This window comes from Pimephales promelas, chromosome 15, assembly GCF_988280905.1.
Source record: "Pimephales promelas chromosome 15, fPimPro1.hap1.1, whole genome shotgun sequence".
In the NCBI taxonomy this organism is placed as follows: domain Eukaryota; kingdom Metazoa; phylum Chordata; class Actinopteri; order Cypriniformes; family Leuciscidae; genus Pimephales; species Pimephales promelas.
Genome location: NC_142783.1, coordinates 2,501,947 through 2,529,607, shown reverse-complemented (window position 1 = coordinate 2,529,607; position 27,661 = coordinate 2,501,947). Strand labels below are relative to the sequence as shown.

At 38.1% G+C, this 27,661-nt stretch overlaps 1 protein-coding gene across 1 annotated transcript in view; it reads left to right on the top strand.

The window, feature by feature from the left end:
• Positions 1–1,030: 1,030 nt before the first annotated feature.
• The window catches only part of otofb (otoferlin b), a 53,654-nt gene continuing 27,023 nt past the window's right edge, over positions 1,031–27,661 (top strand). The window contains exons 1-22 of the mRNA XM_089120022.1: positions 1,031–1,079; positions 1,317–1,419; positions 1,586–1,640; positions 6,622–6,753; positions 6,913–6,975; positions 8,221–8,305; positions 8,387–8,546; positions 9,746–9,932; positions 11,364–11,550; positions 12,514–12,737; positions 13,027–13,135; positions 16,473–16,650; positions 16,742–16,862; positions 17,358–17,458; positions 19,951–20,041; positions 20,128–20,244; positions 20,326–20,478; positions 21,758–21,947; positions 22,864–22,988; positions 24,687–24,821; positions 24,915–25,076; positions 26,213–26,332. Of these exons, the coding sequence (XP_088976148.1) occupies positions 1,031–1,079; positions 1,317–1,419; positions 1,586–1,640; positions 6,622–6,753; positions 6,913–6,975; positions 8,221–8,305; positions 8,387–8,546; positions 9,746–9,932; positions 11,364–11,550; positions 12,514–12,737; positions 13,027–13,135; positions 16,473–16,650; positions 16,742–16,862; positions 17,358–17,458; positions 19,951–20,041; positions 20,128–20,244; positions 20,326–20,478; positions 21,758–21,947; positions 22,864–22,988; positions 24,687–24,821; positions 24,915–25,076; positions 26,213–26,332 (2,847 nt within the window). The remainder of the gene's footprint in view (positions 1,080–1,316; positions 1,420–1,585; positions 1,641–6,621; positions 6,754–6,912; positions 6,976–8,220; positions 8,306–8,386; positions 8,547–9,745; positions 9,933–11,363; positions 11,551–12,513; positions 12,738–13,026; positions 13,136–16,472; positions 16,651–16,741; positions 16,863–17,357; positions 17,459–19,950; positions 20,042–20,127; positions 20,245–20,325; positions 20,479–21,757; positions 21,948–22,863; positions 22,989–24,686; positions 24,822–24,914; positions 25,077–26,212; positions 26,333–27,661) is intronic.

Below are 27,661 nucleotides of genomic sequence, written 5' to 3'. Positions count from 1 at the left end.
ATTCAGAAAAATTGAGAACCAGCTGCATTGTACGGTAAGTTTACAGTATCTCGTCAGACTTTACATGCGAGACTTTCGTTTGCTTTGTGTGAAACCAAACATTGCGATCCTAAAGGTTGTACCAACCTTAATGACAATGGCTTTCAGATGTGGCATACGTGTTTGTGGTGTTACTGTATTCATGAAAACATTTAACATAACAGGAAATGTATTAGCAGTTAATTTACTTTTATTGGGAAATTAAGGAGGTTTCAGTTAAAGGGAACCGTCAAAACAGTAACATTTAAATGTAATTTAAAAAATACCTTGAAATTGCAATGGGAATATAAAATCTGAATCTATAATTGCTCATTAAGAAATAAAAACTACTAGAAAACATTAAAATACAGTGAAAAGAAAATTGCTCGGAGTCCATTAACTCTATTTTCATCATTTTGCCTATGGCTTGCTTAGTTGGGGACACTTAATATTCAACAATATTATTGATCTGCCTGCATTGACACCATTATATGAGAACTGAACTGAGCTGGACGATGACGATGACATCACAGAGCGGCTGTAAAAATAATGAACTAAATGTAACTTTTTTACAACAGAAATGAATCAATACTTACTTAAGCTGAACTGTGGCGCTATTTTCTTCTTGATCTGCTATATCAGTGACTTGTTTAGATTGTATAAAATTTCAGATTTGAAAGTGTAGTTGGGAATAATCTGTCTTTCTTTCTCATTTACAACATTCAGCATTTTTAATTTTAGTAAAACATTAAATTGTTAATGTATCTGGTAACTATTGATGGGTTAGTTAGGGTAATCAACTGAATTCTGTTGGCAAATTACCTTTTTTTCTGGTTATTGCTGTTTTTACAACTTAAATGGAATGGAATGCATTATAGGATAAAGCCACACACAGCTCCAAATATATTAACGTTACATTTAAGATGTTTATGACAGATGTTTAACTTTTTTATTTTTCATTTTTCATGTTCAAAATGATTATGTATCCAGAGGATAAATCAAATTCATAACAATGAAGCGTAGCAAGCATCGTGCCTCCAAGGATGATGGCAAAGGTAAAGGTGAAAGCTTTTAATAACTTGTGTGAAAATGTTTAAATTATCAAGAATCGTTCAACTTAATTATTTCAGTACTATTTATAGTGGATCATGAATATATTTTTATAATTATATGATATTTATATAATAATATATTTGATTGGTTATATTAAGTATTTTACGTGTGAATGTAGTAAAAAAAAAAATCTGAAAATCATAGTGCTATTCATGATGACATTTCATCATATTTGACTTGTTAAGATGAAGCGGCCATTCTTGAGACCGAGGATATGAGGATGCCAGACCCGGATACCATCTCACTAGCATCAGTAACTGCTGTTACAACCAATGTCTCCAATAAGAGGTGACCAAAACTTATATACATAAATATCAAATATGATATTCTACATTACATTTATTTTATATATTATTTATGATATGTTCTAATGTGATATATTACTATATTCTAATGTAGTAGGTTGATCAACTTTTTATATTTTCTTCATCCAAAAATTATCTAAATATTTTAGATCAAAGCCTGACATCAAGATTGAACCTAGTGCTGGAAGACCAATGGATTTCCAAGTATGTAAAACAGAAAGAGAATATCCTTAAACACCCAATTAACCACTCTACAAATGTTGGTTACAGTTTATTTTGATGGTCCTCTTTACACATTCTGTTTAGACATTTGAGTATTAGTTGATTGATATAGTAGAATTAGTAGAAGTAGAATTATATAGTATAGTTAGTAGAATTAGTCGGCATGTACTTTCAAAGTTGCTTATAGACATTAGAGTGTCTGTTGGAAAGCATCAAAATTAAGTGTTATCAGATATTAGTCTACTAATACTCTAATGAGAGTTAGCTGACATTTAGGTGCAAAGTTACTCATAGTAAGTAAATGTCTGAAGGGGATCATCAAAATAAAGTGTTACCCAAATATTGTCTCAGGTTACGACTGTGACCATGGTTCCCTGAGAAGGAACGAGACGCTGTGTTGGAGTAGTGACTCTATGGGAAAACCTCTTCATGTTTGCTTCTTGAAGAATGTGTGAAAGTATTACAATAATGTGGCGGAACATCAGCACGTACGTGTGACATCACTACCAGGAAGATCTATAAACAGAGCCTGGACCAAACAATGTCAAACAATGACCAAACATATCTGGCCAAAGCAAGATGGTTACAGGTAAGTATGGCTGGGCGACGCAGCGTCTCATTCCCTTCTCAGGGATCCATGGTTACAGTCATAACCCTTTGACGTTCCCTTTCAAGGGAACTCATGCTGTGTTAGCGATGCAAATGACACGTTAACACCCATTACACTGTACTGACAAGTGCCTGTTTAGTATGAATTATGCAAGCACAGAACACGAGCACCCGGTACTCATGGATGTGGAGCCCATATCCAGGTCATAAAACCTCATGAATGTGTGTGGCGAGGTGCAACCTGCCTCATCTCACTCTTCCTGCAGGGATAATCTTGACCACAAAGCTATAGAAACCCCCATTCACATGATGGAGTGTGCCCTGACAGTCATGGGTGAAGGCTGACCGCACACCTCATAAACAAAAGAAATAGCCTTGACTATCCACTTGCTCATAGTTTGTCTGGTCACTGGAGAACCCTTCTTAGGAGACCCAAAACACACAAATAGCTGATCAGATTTTCTCCACAGGGCAGCTATCTAAGAGGACAAAAGCCTTGCAAGGATATCAATCAAAATTAAGAGGAACCTTAGGCACGTATCACAGTCTAGGGAGCGGAAATAGGCTCAAAGAACCTCTAGTGCCATGGCCAAATCCAAAACTGGAACCCTTACATGGCTTACAGGCCTCAATGACTCACCAACCAAAGGTGCGTGGTAAGCAGCTATTGGCCACCACGTACACCTTCAGGAAAGCCTTGCGGAGAACAGATCCTGAAGGAACTCTAGCACTACCTAGCAGTTAACTGGGTCCAACTGGTGATTTCCACACCATGAAGTGAAGACTCTCTACTTCAAGGAATATAGTTTCCTTGTGGGGGGAGCTCTAGAGTGTAAAATGGTCTCAACAACCTCAGTTGAGAGACCAGAGTTTCGGAACTGGTCCCTCTCCGGGGCTAGAACCAAAGCTAGAAACTACAGATCTGGTTGGGGGCGAAGGATTGTCCCCCCCTGTCTGAGAAAGAAAGTCCGTCCTAATGGGAATCGGGGAGACCAGTCTGCCCACATGATGGCCCCTTAGGTCTGAGAGGATATGCTTCAAAGCTAGAAAAACAGCCATCATCTCCAGGCAATTTATGTTCCAAGAGAAATGATAACCCCCTCCACAGACCTTGCTTTGAACGACCTTCTAGGAACGCACCCCAGAAATCACATAGGGAAATCATCAGTCATAAACAATCCGTAACAACAGGGTGCCCCCAACACCCCAACCCTTGGGATAGAAACCAATCTTTCTTTCATATCATCAAGGTATGAAGGCACTTACGGGAACCTTGATCATGCAGAACGGGTTGCCCCTTGGGGAAAACCTCTTGGTCTTGAGCCACCACTGTAAAGGTCTCATGTACAGCAGGCCAAAAGCTATCACGTTGGATGCAGCTGCCATCAGAACTAACACTCTTTGAAACTTTTTGACAGTGAGTGACTGGCCTGTTTTATCTTGTTTTTCGGCTGCCAGGATCAATTTGATACGAGAAGGAGACAGACGTGTCTGCATTGTTGTCGAGTTCCATACCACTCCCAGAAAAGTAGTCCTCTGTAATAGAGAAGGCACAATTTTATTGGCGTTCAGGCTTAGCCCTAGTTCCCTCATATGGGCGAGGATGACACCTTAATGCCGAACCCCCATATGCTCCAGTTGAGCCAAAATCAACTAATCATTTATATAACCCAATATGCAAATGCGCTGGAGTCAACAGGAGCCAGTGTAGGATCCTCCCATTTTGTGAAGGTGCGGGGTGAGAAGGCTAGGTGAAAAGTAGAACCCGATACTGGTACGCTTTACCCCCAAAAGTGCGCCCCGAAGCACCAAGAGTGGCAGGGATGGCAGAATGGTCCCTTGAGGACACAGAGGAGAAGTGGGCATCGTATGATGAGGTGTGAGCCACTTCTCCACGGAGGAGAACCAAAGCCTTCTTGAGATAATGACCCCTCGGAGACCTCGGCAGAGAGGTCGAACCCGATCCCATTGTTTTTGTGGGGAGGCCCAGGAAGTTTGCTTTGCTTCTGTTTCATCGTGAATGTGGAGCTGGTTGACTGCTCCGGCTACTCCTGCCCAGCAGCTCTGAGACCTGAGCTTGGTGAGAGAGGTAATGTTGGAATGCTGCCTCTTGCTTTTTGGGCTCTGGAAGTCTATGGACAACTGAGGTCATAGCACCACCGAAGAGGCCAGGAGAGGATATCAGGGTGTCCAACAGAAAGGCTTTATCTTTCTCCTTTATTCCCCTTAAGTTTAACTAAATATGCCTCTTAATGGCCACCAGGGCTGCCAAGGAACACCAGATGGCATTGGCCATCTCTTTAGTCCTCAGGAATCCAAATCTGTGGCCCAGTGAAATTCTTTGATTGCATCCGATTCCTTCCCTTTACCTTTGTCAAGGTCTCTTTACAGGTCAGCCTGGTACCCCTGAAAGATTGCCGTTGAATGCAGACATGCACCAGCCTGACCTGCCACCGTATAAGTTTCATCCACCAAGGTCAATGTTGTTGTGGACGGCCTGGTGAGGAAAGTTTGGGGCCTTAAGAGACGATGCCATGTCAAGCGTCTGCTCCACCTTTGGCATCGCCCCATACCCGTGTCTTTCTACCCCATGATGTTTGTATAATTCGTGACTTGGGGGCTGAAAACATGGGCGGAAAATGGTTTCCTCTGCAATCTCAACACTTTGAAAAATGGCAGGCCCCGATATGGAGGTTGCACTTTACTTGACAGGAAATGCTCGTCCAGTTTACTTTTTTAGGATGAGTGTCAATACTTAATTTTGCTACAGTTTGAGTGACAACCTCCACCAGCTCCTCATAAACAGAAGAGTGAGATGGCAAGTCCTCAATCTCTCCTTTCTTTATGCTGAACACATCCACCTCCTTGGAGCTGGATTGCTGAAGCACTGGGCCCTCACTCTGTGCTCCCAATCCCAGAGAGAATGCACTGGATCAAGCCGGTGAGGGCAGAGAAAAGGCAGAGCCCATCTCCAACCCCTCCACTAGGTTAATTTGTGATCCTCACGATCTTAGCTGCTGCTAAGCCTGGCAGAATCGGGACCTCAACCATGAGGAACGAGTCCCTGGGTGCCCTCCTCAAAGAGCGACAGGTGGGAGTGGTGTGTCCTTAAGGCCAATTTATACTTCTGCGTAGGGTGCGCGCAGTAGGTACGGCGTAGCATACGCACAGACGCGTCCCATGCCGCGTACTCTTCGCCGTCGCCTGACGCGCACCTCTTCAAAAATGTAACTACACGTCGCGACGACGCGGACCGCAAGATCGGTGATTGGTCGGCTTGGTAGCATCGCATTTCCTCCTACGCATTTCCGCACGTACCTTCTCACGCATTTCCACTCGTATCATCTCCTCCGACGTCTTCTCTCATTTCTGCCTTTCAGTTTTAGTAATTTCACTAAAGTGAACTGTTTTTCCACCTCAATAAGCTCCAACTCCAACATGATCCACTCTCTTTCAGTCGCTATTGCTTGTAGTAACCTAGCCGTGAGGAATCTAAACACAGTGGAACATTAAAACTCTCCGCCGCCAACTAGTGTTTCGGAGCAGTACTGCAGAGCAACCAAGACCTGAACGCAGAAGTATAAATGCTCACAACGGCGTCGCCTACGTGCGTTGCCAACGCCATACACTACGGCGTACCCTCGACGCAGAAGTATAAATTGGCCTTTACAGTGAGCACATTCAGCCCCCTCAGAGCTCCAGGGAGGAACACACGATTTGAACTGTCGTGTGCTTGCCAGTATAATGCTTTTGTACATTATATGAATGCTAAACGAACAATAAATAAGACACACAGAAACAATATAGACAGAATGCTTGCTGAAGGCACAGGATCTGACATTGGTCCAGGTGCTATTTACAGAGCTTGCTGGTCATGACTTGACATGCTACGGGTTGACGTCCCGCCACACGTGCTTCAAGATGTAACAAAACACGTGTTCCCATTGCACCACTACTCTGTCGCAGCGTGAGTTTCCTCGAAAGGGAACTCAATATCATTGAATTAGATGACAAAATATCAAAGCAGAGGCATTTATTGTGCGGAATGACAGAAGAAGCCAAGCATTTTACATAAAGTTTGTTCGGTTTGAAATGCTAAAAAAATTGATGAAGTGCTGCAAATGAAGGCAGTCATTATTGTGTGATTTTTGCATTGGTGAAGCGTTAGTGGATCATTGTTCATGGTAAATGTGATAAACAAACCTGTGATATACTACACCCACAGATACAGACACTTGCTTTAATATTTTGTATGTTTCTAATTGTGGTGATTTGGGGTCACTGTATATTTAAATACAATATACATACCATATGTACATTATTTCGTAAATTTGTGTTATGCCCCACTTTCCAGGTTAGTGTCACTGTAATTGAGGCTAGACAGCTGGTGGGATTGAACATGGATCCAGTGGTGTGTGTGGAAATTGGCGATGATAAAAAATACACTTCAATGAAGGAGTCGACCAACTGCCCTTACTACAATGAGGTATGAGATTGTAATATTGCCCTATGGAAAATTAAGGACCAAAGCATAAATTGGTTTGTATGTTGTTTACTGAACTGTAAAGGTTATCTAAGCAGTGTAAATGAAATGTTTTGAGAACATTCATCCTAAAGCTTAATATATGCATACTTTTTTTTGTAGTATTTCGTTTTTGACTTCCACGTTCCTCCTGATGTCATGTTCGACAAGATCCTGAAAGTGTCAGTAAGTATCATGAAATAACAGATCTCTAATCTTTAAAAGAGAAGAATATACTTAAGCGTGAACTGAATGTAATGTTTTGAGACAATTAATTGCATATAAATTGCATTTAAATATAATTAAAATGTATGTTAAATGCAAGACCGAAGGACAACTGAAGGCTTAAATACACAGGGGAAGGTAATCAACAGAATAGGGACAGGTGTGGACTAATTAGAAACCATGACAACGAATGAAAGACTAGGGCTGAATCCGAAATCGCCCCCTAAACTCGCATTCACAATCACTATTCCCTACATTGGTCCATTAATGCTGTTCATTTGAAGGAGTGAATGAAAACGAGTTAGAGAATTCGGACAGCCGTTGAGCGAACATCGATTACACACTCATTATTACAGTTGTAACGCTTTTACTTAGAATGAACCGGATAGCTCACCTAAACGGTTGTAGACAGGTGTAACGTTAAGCAAAGACTCAAGACGTAGCTGATATTCCACCGTGGTTTATTATCAACGTCGTCTCACGCTCATATGCGCATCTCGCAACTCACACCGCTAACAACAACTGCGTTACCAAAAAGAAATAAAAGCAGTAGAAACGGTTTACACGCATACATGCGCTCACAGCTCGCGCTTCACATGTCGACTGACCACACTGAGAGCGGAAGTCACAGAGTACATACTATTTTAAAGGCGCAGTACCTTATTCTACTTGTTACACAGTGCATTGTGGGATTGAATAAGTGCACTCGATAACGTCCACTATTCGACAACACTACAGCTGTTTCCTCAAATAACGCCCTATTTGAGGTTGTAGGGGGCGATTTCAGATTCAGCCTAGAACAAAATGGCAAAAAGACAGAAACTAAACATGACTGTGAATGATTATGGTAAACTAAAATATAATTTCAAGTAATTTAACTTCAATTAATCGTCTATGTTGTTTATTTAAATATTACATATTTGTAATGATGAAGATGAAATGTAAAAATGTTGACATTACTAAGTGTTCTCTCTTTAAGTAAACCTAAGTGGTATTTTATTTCATTGAGATTATATTATCTGCTTGTACAGTTAAAATACTGTATATATATATATATATATATATATATATATAAGATCTGAAGTACACTACAAGTGCACATTGAATAAAATTAAGCACAAGGGTGAGCTTATTCATAAAAGATGATCTTTTTCGTGTAGCATTAAGCTTGGTTTGAAACTGTTTTAAAATAATGTGTCCATTCAGGTTATTCACTCTAAGAATCTTTTGCGAAGTGGCACACTGGTTGGGAGCTTCAAGCTTGACGTGGGCACAATATATACACAACCTGGTAACTGGTTTTACATGTTTCTATATGAAGCTCTTAATTTCACAAAAGACTTCAGATTTTCAGGATTTTTTTTTCCTCCAGAACATCAATTCTTCCACAAATGGGCCACTTTATGTGATCCCGATGACATCACTGCAGGATGCAAAGGATACGTCAAATGTGACATTGCAGTCGTTGCAAAGGGCGACACAATCAAGACTCCACACAAAGCAAATGAAAGCGATGAGGATGACATTGAGGGGTAATAAAAACCAACCCGATCTCACGGGAATTCGTACGAATTTTACGAGGTGGCTATTTTGTAACAATTCATACGACCTCACTCGTACAAATTAGTACGATTTTGCTAAATCGAACATATTTTACGAATTGGCCAATTCGTATGAATTCGTACGAATGACCTACCCCTGACCCCGCCCCTAAACCTAACCATCACGTGGGTTTAGACAAATCGTATAAATTCGTACGAGTGAGGTCGTACGAATTAGCCGCTTTTTAATCACTCGTACGAATTCGTACGAATTGGTCGTGAGATAGGGTAGCAACAACCTTTTATTGTTAATATTATTATTAGTGTTGTTTTCTAGGGTACATTCTAAAAAATGCTGGGTGGTTTCAACCCAAATTTAGGTCAAATATGGACAAACCCAAATGTTGGGTCTAAAATGTAATTTAAATTTTTAACCCAACTTCAACTTTCACTTTCAACTGTAATTTTTTTAGTTACATTTTTAACCCAACATTTGGGTTTGTCCAAAAAAACGAAAAATGTTCAGAACATTTTAGCAATGCTCTGGCAATTTCTCCAGGAAATGTGAAATATGAGTTTAGTATTTCACCTGTCACTCAACAATAAAAATGTAGAGATCTCTTAGATAATTACATATAACAATATATTTAAAGCCAACATAAAGGCAATTCAGTCACAGTTTTACTTGAAGGGCTGTGCATAAGAGTGACATGACACATGTCATAAATATGAAGGAGGTTTTATGTTTATGACATCGCTGTCATGAGGCCATTATAACATTTTAATGACAAATTAATTGTGTACCACTGTAGTTCAAGAAAAATATTCATGACACAATTATAATGCCAATGTCAAAACCAACCACATGTTAACCCATAAAGCTTCTAGTAAAACCAAAAAGTTTCTTAAGTTTGATAATTAATATGTCATGTTTATGACATTTATGACAAGTCATGATGTATTGATTTATGTCAAGTTGCCATAACAAAGACATCTCAAACAATGTCATATTTGCATTAAAAATGAGTGAATGACACTTAATGACAGTTGTCATCAAGATGCATAAACCCTCCATGATTATGAAGGTGTCATGTCAGTCTTATGCACACCCCTTCAAGTAAAGTCTTACCGTCAATTCTATTTGCAGAAACACATATCACTACTTTTATTCATTTCTCTTCTTGTTCCAGTAACCTTCTGTTGCCGGAGGACGTCCCGGCCGAGCGCCAGTGGGCAAGATTTTATGTCAAAATATACAGAGCCGAGGGGTTACCCAAAATGAACACCAGCATCATGGCAAATGTCAAAAAAGCTTTCATTGGAGAAAATAAGGACTTGGTGGATCCTTATGTCCAGGTGCAGTTTGCAGGACAGAAGGTGGGCAGAATTTTTATTAATATACAAATAATTTTTGTATAGTTAGTATCACAGCTGAATCTGTATTTCCTAGTTGTTAGTAAGCAAGTGGTGTTAGAGGGAGGGGCGTTCTCATTCTAGAGATCATATGATAGAAGAAAAACAACACATCTTGTGTAGTTCAAGATGACCCTTGTGAAGAGGAAGTATGCTTAATTGTATTGAATTTGCATGTACTTCAAATCTTATATATAAATCAAATATACTTTTTTAAAAGGTACTAGCAGATAATATAATGTTAATGACATAAAAGGCCACTTAAGTTAACACTTTCATAAATGTTTCCTGGCACACTTACGTACACTGTTAAAAAGTGCACCTTGTAATAATGTCAAAAGTTGGTAATGCTTCCTTTTACAGTCCAGTTACCCATGTAAATACTATGTACTTATTTTAGTAACTACAATTACTGGGTAATAACTAGTACTAACCCTGAACCTACCCCTGTTCCATGTACTTACCTTATATTAGCCTGAGTACTTTCTAGGTAAGTACACTGTAAGTACTGTACTGTAAAAGGAAGCGTACCCAAAAGTTTTACCTTAAATAACATTTTAAATCAGTATGTTTTAATAATCTTTTGTCACGGATGTTTGGATGTGTTGACTAACATACTAAAGCACATGCAAAGCACTTAATCATAATTTTAACAGTATAGAGTGTTTTTTGACATTACATTTAAAGTTAAACTTTATTTTAAGGTGTCCGTGTTACAGTGTAATCAAACATTTAGGTACTTAATAATTAACTGCATGTACTTACTATAGGGTTTTAGGGGTTAGGCTTTATTTTAGAGTTACTTGCATGTAAGTTCCTACACAACATGTGTAACAAGGACACTGTAAAATACATTTTTACCAAAGTTAATATATTTTAAATGTACCAAAATGTGAAGTCATCATTATAAATGTGTAATTTACAAATGTAGTTAAATACATGACATGCAAGTTTCAACAAAAATTACATTAAAGTATATTGAGGTTTACCATAAATACTTGACAATACATTTGACAGTACACTTTAACCAAATTTCAAAGACAGAAGAAGTAAGTAATTATAAAAAAATTTAAGTTCTTAAGTGGGTCAAAAAATGCTCTTAAGTTCAACTAATGGCATTTATTATAAATGTACATGACGATACATTTTCATATATTGAAGATAACATGCAATTAAGTGTCTAAAAGATTACATTCATTGTACCTATTGTCCTCAAAGAGAAAGATTAGATTTTAAGTGTGGATTTTGGCTAAAACCTAACTTTTAGAAGTACTCTTGATATCAAATCTAACAGACATGAACTAAAAGTTACAAAACACGATTTTGATTTCATGGGGTCTTTATTGGGTCAAGGGCAGACACAAGAACTGATGTTTTTATCTGTTCACAATGCAGGGGAAAACTTCTATTCAGAAGAGCAGCTATGAGCCCATCTGGAACGAGCAGATCGTTTTCACCGAGCAGTTTCCGCCTCTGTGCGGGAGGATGAAACTCCAGATCCGAGATTCAGATAAAGTGAACGACGTGGCGATCGGAACGCACTTCATTGACCTCCGGAAGATTGCTAATGATGGAGACAAAGGTAACAGGGCTAAGTTGGCCAAGTCTGCAAAATAATATTTCCAGTTTGTCTTTCTTGTTGTTTATTACACTTAGCCTTGAATGCTCGACCACAGAAGCAATCACTACATTACCTTTCAAGGTCATTATAAAATTATTTGTAATACAGTCACACTGACAATTCTATTGAGCTGAATAATGATACTTTACACTGAAACAAACATCTAAATTAACTGGTTCTATTCAAGCCAAAATATTATTTAAAATTCAACTTAAAGTCCCTCTGTAATCAATAGTTTTATTCCTTAAAACGCACCTCTGATCTCCAAAATGACACATTTAAATGTTTTTTTTTCCATGCAAAAAATGCCTTAAAATATCTTGTATGTAACTCGACACCCTTGCCTCATTTAGTACTCGTGGTTCTATGAATATGCAAATGAGCCCCGCCTCCACTCACTCAGAGATCCACTGGTTGACGATCACACGTTGATATGATTGGTTACAAGGTGGTTTGTGACGTCAGAAACACCAGCAATTTCAAACTGTGTTTTTGAGACTGTCTTTGGTTCACTGCAGTTTAAAGCAGAAATACTCAGCAATGCTGTCCACTTATGAACTTACACATGCTTTGTTTTAAAAAAAAACACATAAATAACATTAAAAGCTTGATTTTCACCACAGTAGGACTTTAAATGCATTAATTTAAACCAACAAAATACATTTTTTTATGGATTAAATGAAGTAAAACAAAAATAACAGATAATTGCATCTTTTTGCAATGCAGCTGAATCAAATTAGTTTTATAATTTTCTTCACTCTTATTGAACTGAATTGAATCAACATCCGGATTGAAGTGAATAATAATACTATTGTCTCTTGTAGCGCTGCTTACAGCTGAATTGAACTAATTTCATAAACTCTAGTCGGTTACTGAACTGATTATATAAAAGATACAAAATATTTATCCTGCTTCCATCCGTAGGCTTTCTTCCGACTCTGGGCCCGGCTTGGGTCAACATGTACGGTTCCACACGCAGTTACACGATCATGGACGAGTACCAGGACCTGAATGAAGGGCAAGGGGAGGGGGTTTCGTTCCGGGCTCGTCTGTTGATCAGCCTGGCCGTGGAGATACTGGACACCTCGTCTCCTGAAGTAATGAGCTCCACCGAGGTACAGGTGGAGGGGATACCCAACATCTCAGATGTAAGTGATCCACCGACGGGCCAATTACAGTGAATAATTCATCCATTCTTTATTTTTCTCCCTACATTATTCATTTAGCAGTAATACTTATAGTAGTTCTTTGTGTGCAAAACAATGATCCGCACAGTCAAAGCCAAAGTTAGGCTTCTTTCAACATGACTAGCTGTTAAAAATTAATCAAACTCTTTCAGAATTATTAACAAACACACTGACCTTTTTGTCTAATCTTAGGAATGCCCTCTTTATACACAAAACATTATTTAATCAATTCTTTGTTGCTTATATCTAGAATGCCACAGGAAAAATCGAGGAATTCTTTCTCTTCGGATGTTTCCTTGAGGCCACTATGATTGACAGGAAGATTGGAGACAAACCCATCAACTTCGAGGTTACAATAGGTAAAATCTATGGTAGACTAGTTATCAGCCTTTCGAGCTATAGATATGAATTTGGCAGACACTTTTTTCCGAAGTGACTTACATTGCTTGAAGGTCTATACTTGATCAGTTCAAGCATTACCTAGAAATCGAACCCATGACCTTGATGTTGCTAGCGCCATGATCTATTGTTTGAGCTTCAGAAAAAGCAACTGCAGTCCGAGTTGTCTACCATTCAGAATATTACTGAATCGAGATAGTAAACAGGATGCAGAATTAAACAAATTAGGATTAAAAAGGTATTAGTTATTTTTAAAAGAAAAAGTTTATACAGTTTATAGTTAATATGAACGAAACAATCTTTGTATTTTGGTTGATTCAAAACAAATTCAAACTCATGAATCAAAATTTAGCCAGTTTTTAAAGTGAGCCACCAAAGACTATAGATATACAAAGACAGTTCACTCCTATTACTTTTGAATGGGAGAAACTGCAACATGCAAATGACGGAATGAGTCCCGCCCTCTAAATGAAAGAGCCAATCACTGATTAGTAAAGTCATTGCAACACTGGTGTGAGAAACTGTTTCCTATAGAAATGTGAGACTGCGCATTGGCTCATCTAGCCTGAAAAATACGCTTTTTTATCGATATTTGAGCATGGAAAACCACAGTTATGAGACAGTTCATGTAGATTTGGTTGCTGATTTGAAATATATGTTATTTAATTGTGAGTTTGGCAAGTAGTTTTTGAAATTTTAGGATTCACCCATTTAAATACTTGGTCTTGGATGCTCGAAAATGCAGCCTGAAGGCATTTTAAACATGGCCGCCAAGTGAACAGACTTTTCTTGAAAGGGACTTTGTTGGCACTAACTAACACAAACTAAATATATGCATTGTTGTGCATCCAGCAAATAAACAAATTTGGAATATCAATGGAAATGTCACTAAACATCATGCAATAATAGACTATCACAGGGTTTAAAAACAACAGTCAGGATTTACTAAAGACACACAGTGAAAAATTAGCGCTGAAAAGGCGTGAACACAGTTTTGGAGTTTCCCTTTCAGACGCAAAATTTATGTGAGGTAAGGTAAGTTTAAGGTAAGGTAAGGTTAAGGTAAGGTTAAGGTAAGGTTAAGGTAAGGTTAAGGTAGGGTAATGTTAAGGTAAGGTTAAGGTAAGGTAAGGTAATGTTAAGGTAAGGTAAGGTTAAGGTAAGGTAAGGTAATGTTAATGCAAGGATAAGGTAATGTTAAGGTAAGGTAAGGTAAGGTTAAGGTAATGTTAATGTAAGTTTAAGGTAAGGTTAAGGTAAGGTAAGGTAAGTTTAAGTTAAGGTTAAGTTAAGGTAAGGTAAAGTAAGGTAATGTTAAGGTAAGGTGAGGTGAGGTAGGGTAAGATAAGGTAAGGTAAGGTGAGGTAGGGTAAGATAAGGTAAGGTAAGGTGAGGTAGGGTAAGGTAAGGTAAGGTGAGGTAGGGTAAGGTAAGGTAATGTTAAGGTAAGGTAAGGTTAAGGTAATGTTAATGTAAGTTTAAGGTAAGGTTAAGGTAAGGTTAAGTTAAGGTAAGGTAAAGTAAGGTAATGTTAAGGTAAGGTAAGGTAAGGTAAGGTGAGGTAGGGTTAGGTAAGGTAAGGTAAGGTAAGGTAAGGTGAGGTAGGGTAAGGTAAGGTGAGGTAAGGTGAGGTAGGGTAAAGTAAGGTAAAGGTAAGGTAAGGTGAGGTAGGGTAAGGTAAGGTAACATAAGGTAAAGGTAAAGGTAAGGTAAGGTGAGGTAAGGTAAAGGTAAGGTAACGTAACGCAAGGTAAGGTAAGTTAGGGTAAGGTGAGGTAGGGTAAGGTTAAGGTAAGTTTATGGGTAATGTTAGTGTTAGGGTAATGTTAATGTAAGTTTAAGGTAAGGTTAAGGTAAGGTAAATTTAAGGTAAGGTTAAGTTAAGGTAACGTAAGGTAAAGTAAGGTAATGTTAAGGTAAGGTAAGGTAAGGTGAGGTGAGGTAGGGTAAGATAAGGTAGGTAAGGTAAGGTAAGGTGAGGTAGGGTTAGGTAAGGTAAGGTAAGGTGAGGTAGGGTAAGGTAAGGTAAAGGTAAGGTAAGGTAAGGTGAGGTAGGGTAAGGTAAGATAAGGTGAGGTAGGGTAAGGTAAGGTAAGGTAACGTAAGGTAAAGGTAAGGTGAGGTAAGGTAAGGTAAGGTAAAGGTAAGGTAAGGTAACGTAACGTAAGGTAAGGTGAGGTAGGGTAAGGTGAGGTAGGGTAAGGTTAAGGTAAGGTAAGGTTAAGGTAAGGTAATGTTAAGGTAAGGTTAAGGTAAGGTAAGGTGAGGTAGGGTTAGGTAAGGTAAGGTAAGGTGAGGTAGGGTAAGGTAAGGTTAGGTGAGGTAAGGTAAGGTAAGGTGAGGTAAGGTGAGGTAGGGTAAGGTAAGGTAAGGTAAAGGTAAGGTAAGGTGAGGTAGGGTAAGGTAAGGTAAGGTGAGGTAGGGTAAGGTAAGGTAAGGTAACGTAAGGTAAAGGTAAGGTAAGGTGAGGTAGGGTAAGGTGAGGTAGGGTAAGGTTAAGGTAAGGTAAGGTAAGGTGAGGTAGGGTAAGGTAAGGTAAGGTAAGGTAACGTAAGGTAAAGGTAAAGGTAAGGTAAGGTAAGGTGAGGTAAGGTAAAGGTAAGGTAACGTAACGTAAGGTAAGGTGAGGTAGGGTAAGGTAATGTTAAGGTAAGGTTAAGGGAAGGTAAGGTAAGGTAAGGTAAAGGTAAGGTCAGGTAAGGTTAAGGTAAGGTAAGGTAATGTTAATGTAAGGTTAAGGTTAAGGTAAAGGTAAGGTAAGGTTAAGGTAAGGTGATGTTAATGTAAGGTTAAGGTAACGTTAAGGTAAGGTGAGGTAAGGTAAGGTGAGGTAGGGTAAGGTAAGGTAAGGTGAGGTAAGGTGAGGTAAGGTGAGGTAGGGTAAGGTGAGGTAAGGTAAGGTAAAGGTAAGGTAACGTAAGGTAAAGTTAAGGTAAAGTAAGGTAAGGTGAGGTAAGGTGAGGTAGGGTAAGGTATAATATTTATTTGCACATCAAATCCTAGTTTAATATACAAGTCAACTGGAAGTACACCTGTAGTTTGATCCTAGTTGGAAAATGATACTGTGCTGCCCACACATTGACCTGCTTTTTTGATCAATCTGACTCAAAGACATGGCACTGATTTTGGACTGTGAAGCCTGTTTGAAGGAAACCTGATTTTGGACTGGGAAACCTAACCCTAACCCATCATTTTTAGTGGCCCAGAAATGATACACTTCACCTTTATGCAAATAATGAAATGAATCTGGGAAATGTGTCAGAGAACTGCCTCATCAAACTATCCTCTTGACACCAGGAAACTACGGCAATGACCTTGACACTCCAACCAGGCCAAAATCAAAGAAGAAGAAGGGTGGAGATGGGGATGAAGAGTCTGAGCTCATCAACGGCTCCAGCGATGAGGAGGATGATGATGGTGGAGACATATCATCAGTTTCCTCCACCCCTCCAATGAAGCCAGTCATCACTGACAGGTTCAGTCACTCAACACGGCTAACACAAAACTCTTTTGTTTTATATGGACTTTTGGTGCACATTCATGTGACATAACTATTCATCTTGCAGAAACTATTTCCACCTCCCATACTTTGAGAGGAAGCCCTGCATCTTTATCAAGAGCTGGTGGCAGGACCAAAGACGACGACTTTATAATGCCAACATTATGGACAACATTGCAGACAAGCTGGTAATAAATCAGTGAATATGGGTTATATTAGTTCCTGAAATATTGTTTTAGTTCCTGTTCTGTTCACATTCTCATTTTTTACATAATTTGATTTCATTTTGCACTAAAATGCCACTAAAATACTAGGCATTACCACCATACTTTTTCCAGTATATTATTGTTTCGTAAATTGTTTCGTATTACAAGTTTTCTGAAATTATGTGTTTAAAATGCAAATGAGGCATATTCTAATTAAATATGCAATATATTGCATAAATATGGAGAACAGAAACCTGAATACTAAAGCCAGGTTCGACATTCTTGTTTTGTTTTCATAGATTTAGATGTCTATTTTTATCACTCCACTAATCAGAGAATACCTCAATTTTCACCATATTTTTTGGAATAAAATGTTAAATCATGTGATACATGAACAAACCCCTCTGTCCGTAACCCCTCCAAACCGTACACATCCATACGGTTTCATTGCAGCCTGTGCTCTGTGTCCTTTTACAGGAGGAAGGGTTAAACGATGTGCAGGAGATCATTAAGACGGAGAAGGCTTATCCCGAGCGCAGACTCAGAGGAGTCCTGGAGGAGCTCAGCAATAGCTGCAGGTTTGCACACGTTATTCTGCAGATCATGAGCCAGTTATGAGTCGCTCTCTGGAAACAATGCAATTTGTGCTTCGATTGTGTTCCAGTGAGTTACGGAGGCCATATTATGTCCTCATTTAGACTTGATTTATAGTTTGGGGCTCTACTAGAACAGGTTTCCATGCTTGAATGTTCAAAAACACATTCTTTTCCCCATATCTGACATTGTTGCAGCTTCTCTCTTCCCAGTCTGTCAGTAACTCTCAGGGGTGTGACAACAGGTGAACTTAATTAGTGATTAACTGGCACACAGAACAGAAGCAAACCAACGTTACACTCAGATGCCATGTCTGATATTTATAGCAAGAATCTCGAACTGATTCATTAAAATAAGTTATTACTCCACCACCTGTCCTGCGTGCGACCTACATTTATCCTTGTCCTTACATTTTATGTTGTTATTGATTGCTGTGTTGACGCACTTTTGTTTAAAGTTTTATTTTGTAATGCTATAGTACTTTAATAGTAACTAAAAAAGCAATTAGCAAGTTGAAAAGCACTGTGAATGTAGACGCGAGCATTTTTTAATTATGTCCTCGCTCCAATCAACACGTTTAATCGCCTGCAGCCACAGGCGCCGCTGGTTCTTCTGAAACGGTCGTGATCCTGTCGGAATCCTATAAAACCTGGAATATCTATTAGTGCAACCGCAATCGCAACAACCAGACATTTTGATGCTGGGAAACCGCTTTGATAAACTTTCAGAGTTGCTAACACGATAGAGCCAGTGGGAAACAACACCACTTCTAGGGGTGGGGAAAAAAATCGATTCTCGATGCATCGCAATGCGGACGTGGACGATCCTGAATCGATTCACAAATGTCAAAAAATCGATTTCAAATTTTTTTTTTTTATATGTATTTATAATAACGTAATATTGACGGAACGCGAAAGACGGAACTCTGAAGCGCGGAAGTGCAGTGGCGGGACCGTCTGTGGCGTGCACATAACAGAGATGAGATGGCACGCGAGATCCAAACACTTTCTTTGTTAGGTTAAAAGCTGACGTGTGGAAATATTTTGGCTTCTGAAGTTGAAGGGGGAAAGGAGCTGGACAAGAGCCGCACTAGTTGTACGCTTTGTGGAATAAAACCAATGACGGAAACACGACAAATATGATAAGCCATATGACACCTTTCCAGCCAGAGGAGGAAAAACACTCGGCTGCACCAGTCGTTATATTATTTATTTACTACAAGTATGCTCCTAGTTCAAGCACACATTTATTTTCCTGGTCGTTCTTTGTAATGTTAATAAAATATATTGTGCATTAATTCTTTATGGGTCATTAATTTGTACTTTTAAAGCAAATTATTTATAGTCACACACAAAAGATTCAGATAATCGATTTGTAACATTATAAATGTCTTGTACTTTAACTTTTGATCAACTTAATTTATCCTTGATGAATAAAAGTATAGATTTCTTTTTTCTTTTGCCCAAAAAATTAAATAAAAATTCTTACCGACTCCAAACATTTGAACGGTATTGTTTAATGTTACAAAAGCTTTCTATTTCAGATAAATGCTGTTCTTTTGAATTTCTGGGTGATTCTCTGAATCGGGTGCCCTTCAAGTCCCCCAAACTTGCTTCAAATATTTTCAATTGAAGGAAATCACAAAATACATTTTAATGCTGTCAATTAATAGAACCAGGTGCATTTGCATTATAATGCAACAAAATTGCTTTTGAAAAAAAATTTAAAATTAATAAATGTAAAGATAATGAGTTGCCTAAGTAGTAGACAACAAGCATGTTTGCATGTCCTTACTAACCATCATTATATTTTCAATGAATATCAAACAAATAAAAAGTGCAATTAATACCAAAATGTTGCTGCTGCTAATATAATCATATGTTGATCTAGTGTATTTTCGTTTACTGTTGTGAAATGGAAAATCAATAATCGGTAATCGAGAATCGTTAATAATCGAAAATCGACTGTAATCGAATCGGGACTTCAATAATCGTAATCGAATCGAATCGGGAAATCAGACAGATTAACCACCCCTAACCACTTCCGTTGCCAAAATGCGCGCGCAACTATTCGATCACGTGGGCTGTAAAAGGGTCTATAGGTCCTCTTTTATACAGATGCAATTGACAGGTTTAAGGTTAAGTCTGGAGTTACAAATATATAACTAATAGCACTTTGCAAGGCTTTAACCAAATATTAATGATCTTGGGTCGGCTATATTGGGGGAATTACTGTACCTTCCTATATTGTTACAACAGTAGTGGTTACTTTGAAAGATGATAAACCATGATTTCCTGATAGTTCAGCCGTAACTGAAATAACCGTAACTGTATTCTAAAATATAATGGAAAGAGCCTGAAATTTTGAATGACAATTTTGATTTTTACAAAAAATTAATCATTTAGCCATTTTTTTATACCTATAGTCTAGACTCTAAGGAAGGATATAATAATAGCAGATTTCATATCTCTTTCAGTACCTTTGTAACTTTGGCAAACAATGACCAGAATCAGGCCGGGAAGACGAAATTGGACCGGGAGAGGGTCAAATTATGCATGCAGGAGCTGGTAAAACACTCAGACTTCAATTAAACGCATCTGTTACAAAAAAATGTTATTATAATGTTTAAAAAAAATGATTCTGTTTCTGACAGGAAAACATGAGCCAGCAAGCAAAGACCATGCGGTCACAAGTTAAGAAAAGCAACGTGAAAGACAAGATAAAACTGGCACAAAACTTCCTCCACAAGCTGAGGTTCCTGTCTGATGAGGTAGAGCACACAATGCTTGCTTTTAGGAATTCAAACCACCGTAAAAATATTCATGTAAATCCTTTTGGTTTTTCATCATAGCCACAACATAGCGTTCCAGATATTTACATATGGATGATAAGCAACAACAAGCGCATTGCATACGCCCGCGTCCCCTCCAAAGACATCCTCTTCTCTCCAGTCGAGGAAGAAACCGGAAAGGACTGTGGGAAGGTCCAGACGATATTTTTTAAGGTTGGGATGAATGCACTCTGAACATATCTCAAAAACAGGCATAATATTATATAAATATACTGTATATCGAGGGCTTGGAGCCAGAGGTGGCGTAAGTGGCATTTTGGGCGAATATGAGTTCTTTATATCAAAATAAAGGTCTCAATGAGCTCTATGCGTCATAATTGCTTGATATAAATTGCTTAAAAAAAAGTCTGAATTTTAAAAAAAAATTGTCTGAATTATTCAGACTTTTGACTCGCAATTTCGAGTTTATTTCACAATTCAGAGAGAGAAAAATTCTGAATTGTAATGTATTGTGTATAACGGCATCCATAATTTTCTAATATTTTTCCTTATATTAAGAGTGATTATGTTTTTTGATAATTGTAAATGTTGTAAACCACGTGACTTTAACTAGTTTTATACGTGTTACGTACGCCTAACAATTTTGAAGAAGAAAGAAGGAAGGGTTTGTGCAAGACAGTGTTTTGAATGTTTTTGGAACGTCAATAAATGTAAAGTAGTTTGGAGGTTGATTTCTCTTATAATGTAACAAGAGAGACGCATAAAAGTAAAGATTTACAAGACATGTTATGGATTCACGCATCAAATCCTTTGGAAAATGACTCAAATCGCTATTACATATTGCACATAAACTCACAATTTTGAACTTTTTTTCTCAGAATAGTGATAAAAAGTTGCAATTACTCTTTTATATTTCATGGTGGAACCAACCTTTAAAAAAGAACAATAAAAAATATGATATGGTACTTAATATGTATGGAAATATTTCCGCCACATGAGAAAACATTTTAAAAGATAATTGCGACTTTTTATCTCACGGTTGCTACCTTTATTTCTCAGAATTGCAAGACATAAAGTCAGAATTGCGTGATATAAGCGTGCAAATCTGAGAAAAAAGTCCTTATTTTGAGTTTGTTCCTTGCAACTGCGAATTTATATCTCATAATTGTGACTTTATATCATGCAGTTGTGAGATCAAAATTCAGAATTGCGAGATACAACATCGAAATTACAACATCGAGTTTTATTTTTCATTCTGTGGCGGAAACACACTTCCATATGTAACAAACCCACTCGGCTCCGAGCGGGCCTCAAACCCGGGTCTCCGGCATGAGAGTAGCAAGGAGGCTAAAGACTGCAGCCTCTGTCGCTAGACCGCCCATTGAGATCAGAGGAGTGAGGTTTACTTGCACAGCGACAACTAGCTGGCCTCCGTTACACATAGATATGCTTTAGCAACAAGTACTCATTTACTTTCACTCTGTCTTTCCAGCTTCCTGGTAAGAAAAGCTTTGGGCCTGCGGGCTGGACGGTTCAGGCTAAGACTGAGCTGTACCTGTGGCTCGGCCTGAGCCGACAGCGGAAGGACTACCTGAGCGGACTGCCGAACGGCTTCGAGGAGAACATGGCGGTGAAAGCGCCTGGCGCCCAGTCCCTGCCGCCCACCAGCCTGGTGTACTCCAGTAAGAGACCCATGCATCTACTGTATATCATTGGCTACAGATGGTCTATCCTCATTTACATAGCACTTTTAACAATGTAGATTGTCTCAAGCAGTTTTACTGAGATAAACGTATAATTTAAGGTAACACAGATGGTTTGGTTTTATAGCGGTTCTTGAATAATGTTATTTTCCAGCTAAAGTTAGTTTTGATTGATTCACTTCCGTCGAAATGATCATTTGTTATTAAATTGGGGGCCACTAAGACGACACCGTTCTCTCTAAACAGACTTTAAACTGAACCTGTGATAACGCTGAAGGCGTTCACATGCGCATTAAAGGGATACTCCACCCAAAAATGAAAATTCTGTCATCATTTACTCACCCTCAAGTTGTTTCAAACCTCTATGAGTTTCTTTCTTCTGCTGAACACAATTTGAGGAACGATTGGAACATTGGCACCATTGACTTCCATTGTTTTTTTTTTTCTACTATTGAACTCAATGATGCCAAACAACTGTTTGGTTCCAATCGCTCTTCAAAATGTCTTCCTTTGCGTTCAGCAGAAGAAGGAAACTTGAGTTGAGTAAATGATGACAGAATGTTTGCGTATAAATTTTGATACAGAATTTAATTTTATTTTATTACTTCGGGGTTGGGACACGAACCTTGATTTCACAATGCTTTATCTGTTGAGTGGGAATAGGGATCCTCCATGGGGAGAGGCTAGTTGGCACTTGTCATCGGGTCCAGGCTAAGCTCCCCATCAGATCTGGATACGGCCTGGATCCGGCAGGTTGCGTGAAAACCTCGGGATAAACAAAGACACTCAAATTAGCATAGATGCCATTCTTCTTATGATGTAACGAGTACATTGTTCCCAGTTGAGGCTGAATTATAGAATAATGTAGTTGGTGATAACCCTTATCCCCCCACAGTGAAGCAGATCTTCCAGCTGAGGATTCACATGTATCAGGCCAGGAGTCTGTTTGCGGCCGACAGCACAGGCCTGTCTGACCCGTTCGCCAGGGTTTTCTTCTCTACTCACAGTCAAGTCACAGAGGTGAGATACATGTTCTTCCAGTACCTTCCATAACATTTCAATTCATTTTGGTGACATTTCAAACATTATTAGTTGGTACATTCTACTAACTACAGGTGAAACTCCAAAAGTTCATTTATTTCAGTAATCAAACTTAAAAGGTGAAATGAATAGCCTATATTATATAGACTCATTACATGCAAAGTGAGATATTTCAAGCCTTTATTTGTTATAATTTTGATGATTATGGCTTACAGCTTATGAAAAACCCCAAATTCAAAAGTTTTTCATTAAAATTATAACAAATACACACTGTAAAAAATATTGATGGTTTAACTTTAAAAAGTAAGTAACCTGGTTGCCTTAAAATTTTAAGTTCATTGAACTAGAAAAAGTGAGTTAATACAATGAAGGAGATTAATATAACCATCAGAAACTCAAAATTATATGTTATCTGAACTAAATAAATTATTTAAGTTGATTTGACAAAAGAAAAAATGTTGTGATTACTACACTGTAAAAAAATATTGTTGGTTTAACTTAAAAAAGTAAGTAACCTGGGTTGCCTTAATATTTTAGGTTGATTGAACTGGAAAAAGTGAGTTAATTCAATGAAGGAGATTAATTTAACCATCAGAAACTCAAAATAATAATAAGTTATCTCAACTAAATAAATTATTATAAAGTTGATTTGACAAAAGAAAATATGTTGTGATAACAAATCTTGAAAATATTTTTTACAGTGAAATATCTCACTTTGCAGATTTCAAACATCTCGAAAATTAACGTATTATTTAATATTTTTTTTATTTTAATATGATTGAATGTTATGTGCTACACTTAAAACAGGTGAATTAAATAACAGTTCCACATCCTGTTTGCTACATCAAATAATAAATGGTTTCATAATCAATTATTTCATATGCGCACTGCACAATGTGACTCCACTGAAGGGGATGTTTTGTAACGCCAGACGGCATCAATTCCTGACGTCTAATGTTGACCTTGGACCTGCGTGTAAAGGCTAATTATAGTCCAAATGTGGTCATTTGTGGACTTTTCAACAACAAATTTAGACTAATTATAGACGACTTCTATAACTTTAGTCACATGTTTCAAAGGGTAGAAGACATGTTTTCTGTACCATGTATTTATATTTATGCATTCGGGAGACACTTTTATCCATAGTGGCTTACATTACACATTTACATTCCTATCAGTTCTTTCTTTCCCTGGGAATCGAACCCATGACCTTGGCGTTGCAATTCATATGTATTAATCATGTTGATAACAACAATGTTGATATTTGTAAATAAAAAAATATTGCATATTAATCATGTAAATTTCCTGGTCCAAAAAAATTACCCAGTTCAAAAGTCAAATGTTGAGCGTTCATATGACGTTGGGTCATGTTTGGACGTCCAAATAGTGGACCTAGACCTAGTTTGGACGTGGAATAGATGTCTAGAATTGGTCATGGACCGACGGACCCAATCTAGACAGGATCTGCACGTCTATCCGACATCCAATGTTTAGGTTTTGTCAGCACCATCAGGCCAAATGAAGAAAATAAATCATTGAGCATAATAGAGCTTGACGGGCTTAAACTGACAATATTTACAGAAAAAGTTAGTGTGTCGCTGCTTTACAGCTTGAGCAGAGCACACCAAGTTTAAAGACTTTCAGAGGAAGATGTGATCCACTGAGTGTCTCTCTCAGGTCCTGAATGAGACGTTGTGTCCTACATGGGATCAGCTGCTGGTGTTTGATAATGTGGAGCTCTACGGCGAGGCCGGCGAACTGAGAGACGATCCTCCTATAATCGTCATCGAGATCTATGACCAGGACACTGTCGTGAGTGTCCATGTCCTCAGAAGTGTTTGTTTTCTTCTGCATTTCATGCTTTCACAATCATACATGTGCTGCGATCTCACTCTGCTCCTCAAGGGGAAAGCCGATTTCATGGGTAGGACATTCGCTAAACCCATAACCAAGATGTCAGATGAGCATTACGGGCCGCCGCGCTTCCCTCCTCAGCTGGAGTATTACCAGATCTACCGGGGAAACTGCACTGCGGGAGAGATGCTCGCCGCCTTCGAACTGCTACAGGTGTGTGTCTATGTGCGTGTGTGATGGGTAGGATGAAGAATAGAGAGCCTAAGTCCCGCCCCTCCGCTTCCGGCTCATGGGACCTTATTTCGGAAAAAATATGAATGGTAGTCAATGGCGAGAGACAACTTATCTTTTTATTCCGTCTGAACTGTGCCCTGAATTACACATATGATGTTTGTCAATTTAAAAGATAATTCTGAAAGTCGAAAACGTCGCAGTTTGTCATTAAACAGAAGAGTAACAGTTAGTTGTATGTGAAAATCGCTCTGTGAACTACATCTCCCAGGAAGCGAAACAACGAGTGAGAGCCGCTGCTCGTGTGTGTGCAGCCTGGTACAAAACACTCAGGTATGACGGCGTAACGTTACGATTATAACGTAAGACTGTAGAAACAATGACAGACGTTAGCCTCAGTAAAGTTAGCTTCATTCATTGAGAGAAAATGTGCGCCTTTGGGGTTTGTAGTTTTTGTAATTACGTATTTTCACAGTCTTATACCTCAACGGTTTTACATCAAACTGCGACTTTCTTTACTTTAAAATGTATCTACTAATTTTACGAACATCATATGTGTAATTCAGGGCACAATTCAAACGAGATCAAAATATTTGTTGTCTCTCGCCATTGACTACCATTCAATATTTTTCCGAAATAAGGTCCCATGGTGGTCGACCGGAAGGGGAGGGACTTAGGCTCTCTATAGAGGTCGGGTTAGAGAGTGTGTGTGAGTGTGTGTGTGTGTGTGTGTGTGTGTGTGAGAGAGAGAGAGAGAGTGTATACCTATTTAATAATTTTTTGGGGACAGATTTGTACTCAGGAGTGACCAAAACCTCCCTAAACAAAATCTCCCTAAACCTCTCTTTAGGGATGTCCTCAATTGTAAATCTGGAATAAAAATAAAGTAATTAAAGTTTTTTTTAAAAAAATGTAAAACTGCAGAAAGTTGTGTGTGATGAGTAGATTTGGGTCGGGTTAGTGTGTGTGTGTGTGTGATGAGTAGATTTAGGGTCAGGTTAATGTAAGGGGAGAGAATATACAGTTTGTTCAGTATAAACACCATTACGTTTATGGAACGTCCCCATTTTATGTAAACGTGTGTGTATATATATGCATGTACTGTCTAAATCTTTCAGATTGGACCCGCTGGAAAGGCCGACCTGCCTCCAATAGACGGACCTACAGATATCGATCGCGGTCCAATCCTGCCTGTTCCTATCGGCATAAGACCCGTCTTGAGTAAATACCGAATTGAGGTGAGTTCATCGTTTTCTTGTGTCATTTTTTTTTTTTTTACTTTTTTTGTTGTCACAATTATTGTATTTAGGTACAAATTTAATTGCCTTTTGGTGAATTTCGTTGGTTTGAAGCCAAAATGTGTCAAGTCAAGTGAAGTAGGCCTGTGAAACGATTAATCGCATCCAAAATAAAAGTCTGTGTTTACATAATATATGTGGGTGCACTGTGTATGATTATTTTATATATATATATGTATATATATATATATATAAGTACAAACACGTTTGTATATTTAAGAAAAAAAATATTTATATATATAATATTTATATTTATATATAATATAAATTATATATAAATCTATATACAGTATATACATGAAAATATTTCTTTAATATATACAAGCATGTGTGTGTATTTATATATATACAAAATAATCATACACAGTGCACCCACATATATTATGTAAACACAAACTTTTATTTTGGATGCGATTAATCACGATTAATCGTTTCACAGCCCTAAAACATATTGCTTTAAAGTAGCTTTATACGAAATAATGATGTGAAAGTCGGCATGAAAGATAAATTGTGCTCATCTTTTCTCCTCTATTGTCCCGTATATTGAGTGAAAATGGTTGTGGTTTGCTATTGGCTGATCTCATGTGAGTCATGATGACAGGTTATAGCCCCGCCCTCATCATCAGCAGGGAACAGGTGTCGCTGTAGTTCTGATTCAAGATTAGCAGGAACATGAACTTAAAACAATGATGTGCACTGATAAATTCTGCAATATCCCATTAAAAAAAATAAGCATTGCCAGTTTTAAGTGGGAACGGTAATGTTTATAATATCTCAATATCTTCATGCCTTATAGTCACATTTGACAGATTACAGCTGGACGGTAATATAATTACATTTTGAAAAAAAAATACAAAATGTTAATTTGAACACTATACAGTCAAATAGTTTTAGCATTTCAGATGTATTTTATATCCATTTAAATGTCAGCTTGTTTGCCAATTGGTGGAGGCTCAGAAATCTGCCTCTTATTCCCTAAATGTGCTTCCAAACAGTGCAGTTTACAATGCTGACGTCGAAAATGTATATTCTCACTTCTGGCTATAATTCAAAAGAATATAATTGGCTCTGCAGACAATTCAGTAATTATTACAGTGAAAACTTATCTCCAAAAAATAATAATGGTGATTTGATCAAATATGATCAAAAAGTCAAGTCCACTGTTTGCATTAAAAAAAACAGCGCAATAATTAGCAATTTTGCTAGCCTGACTTCGTCATACTCATATTCTAGTGAGAATATGAGTCTGAATCTGCTCCGTAAGGCTTT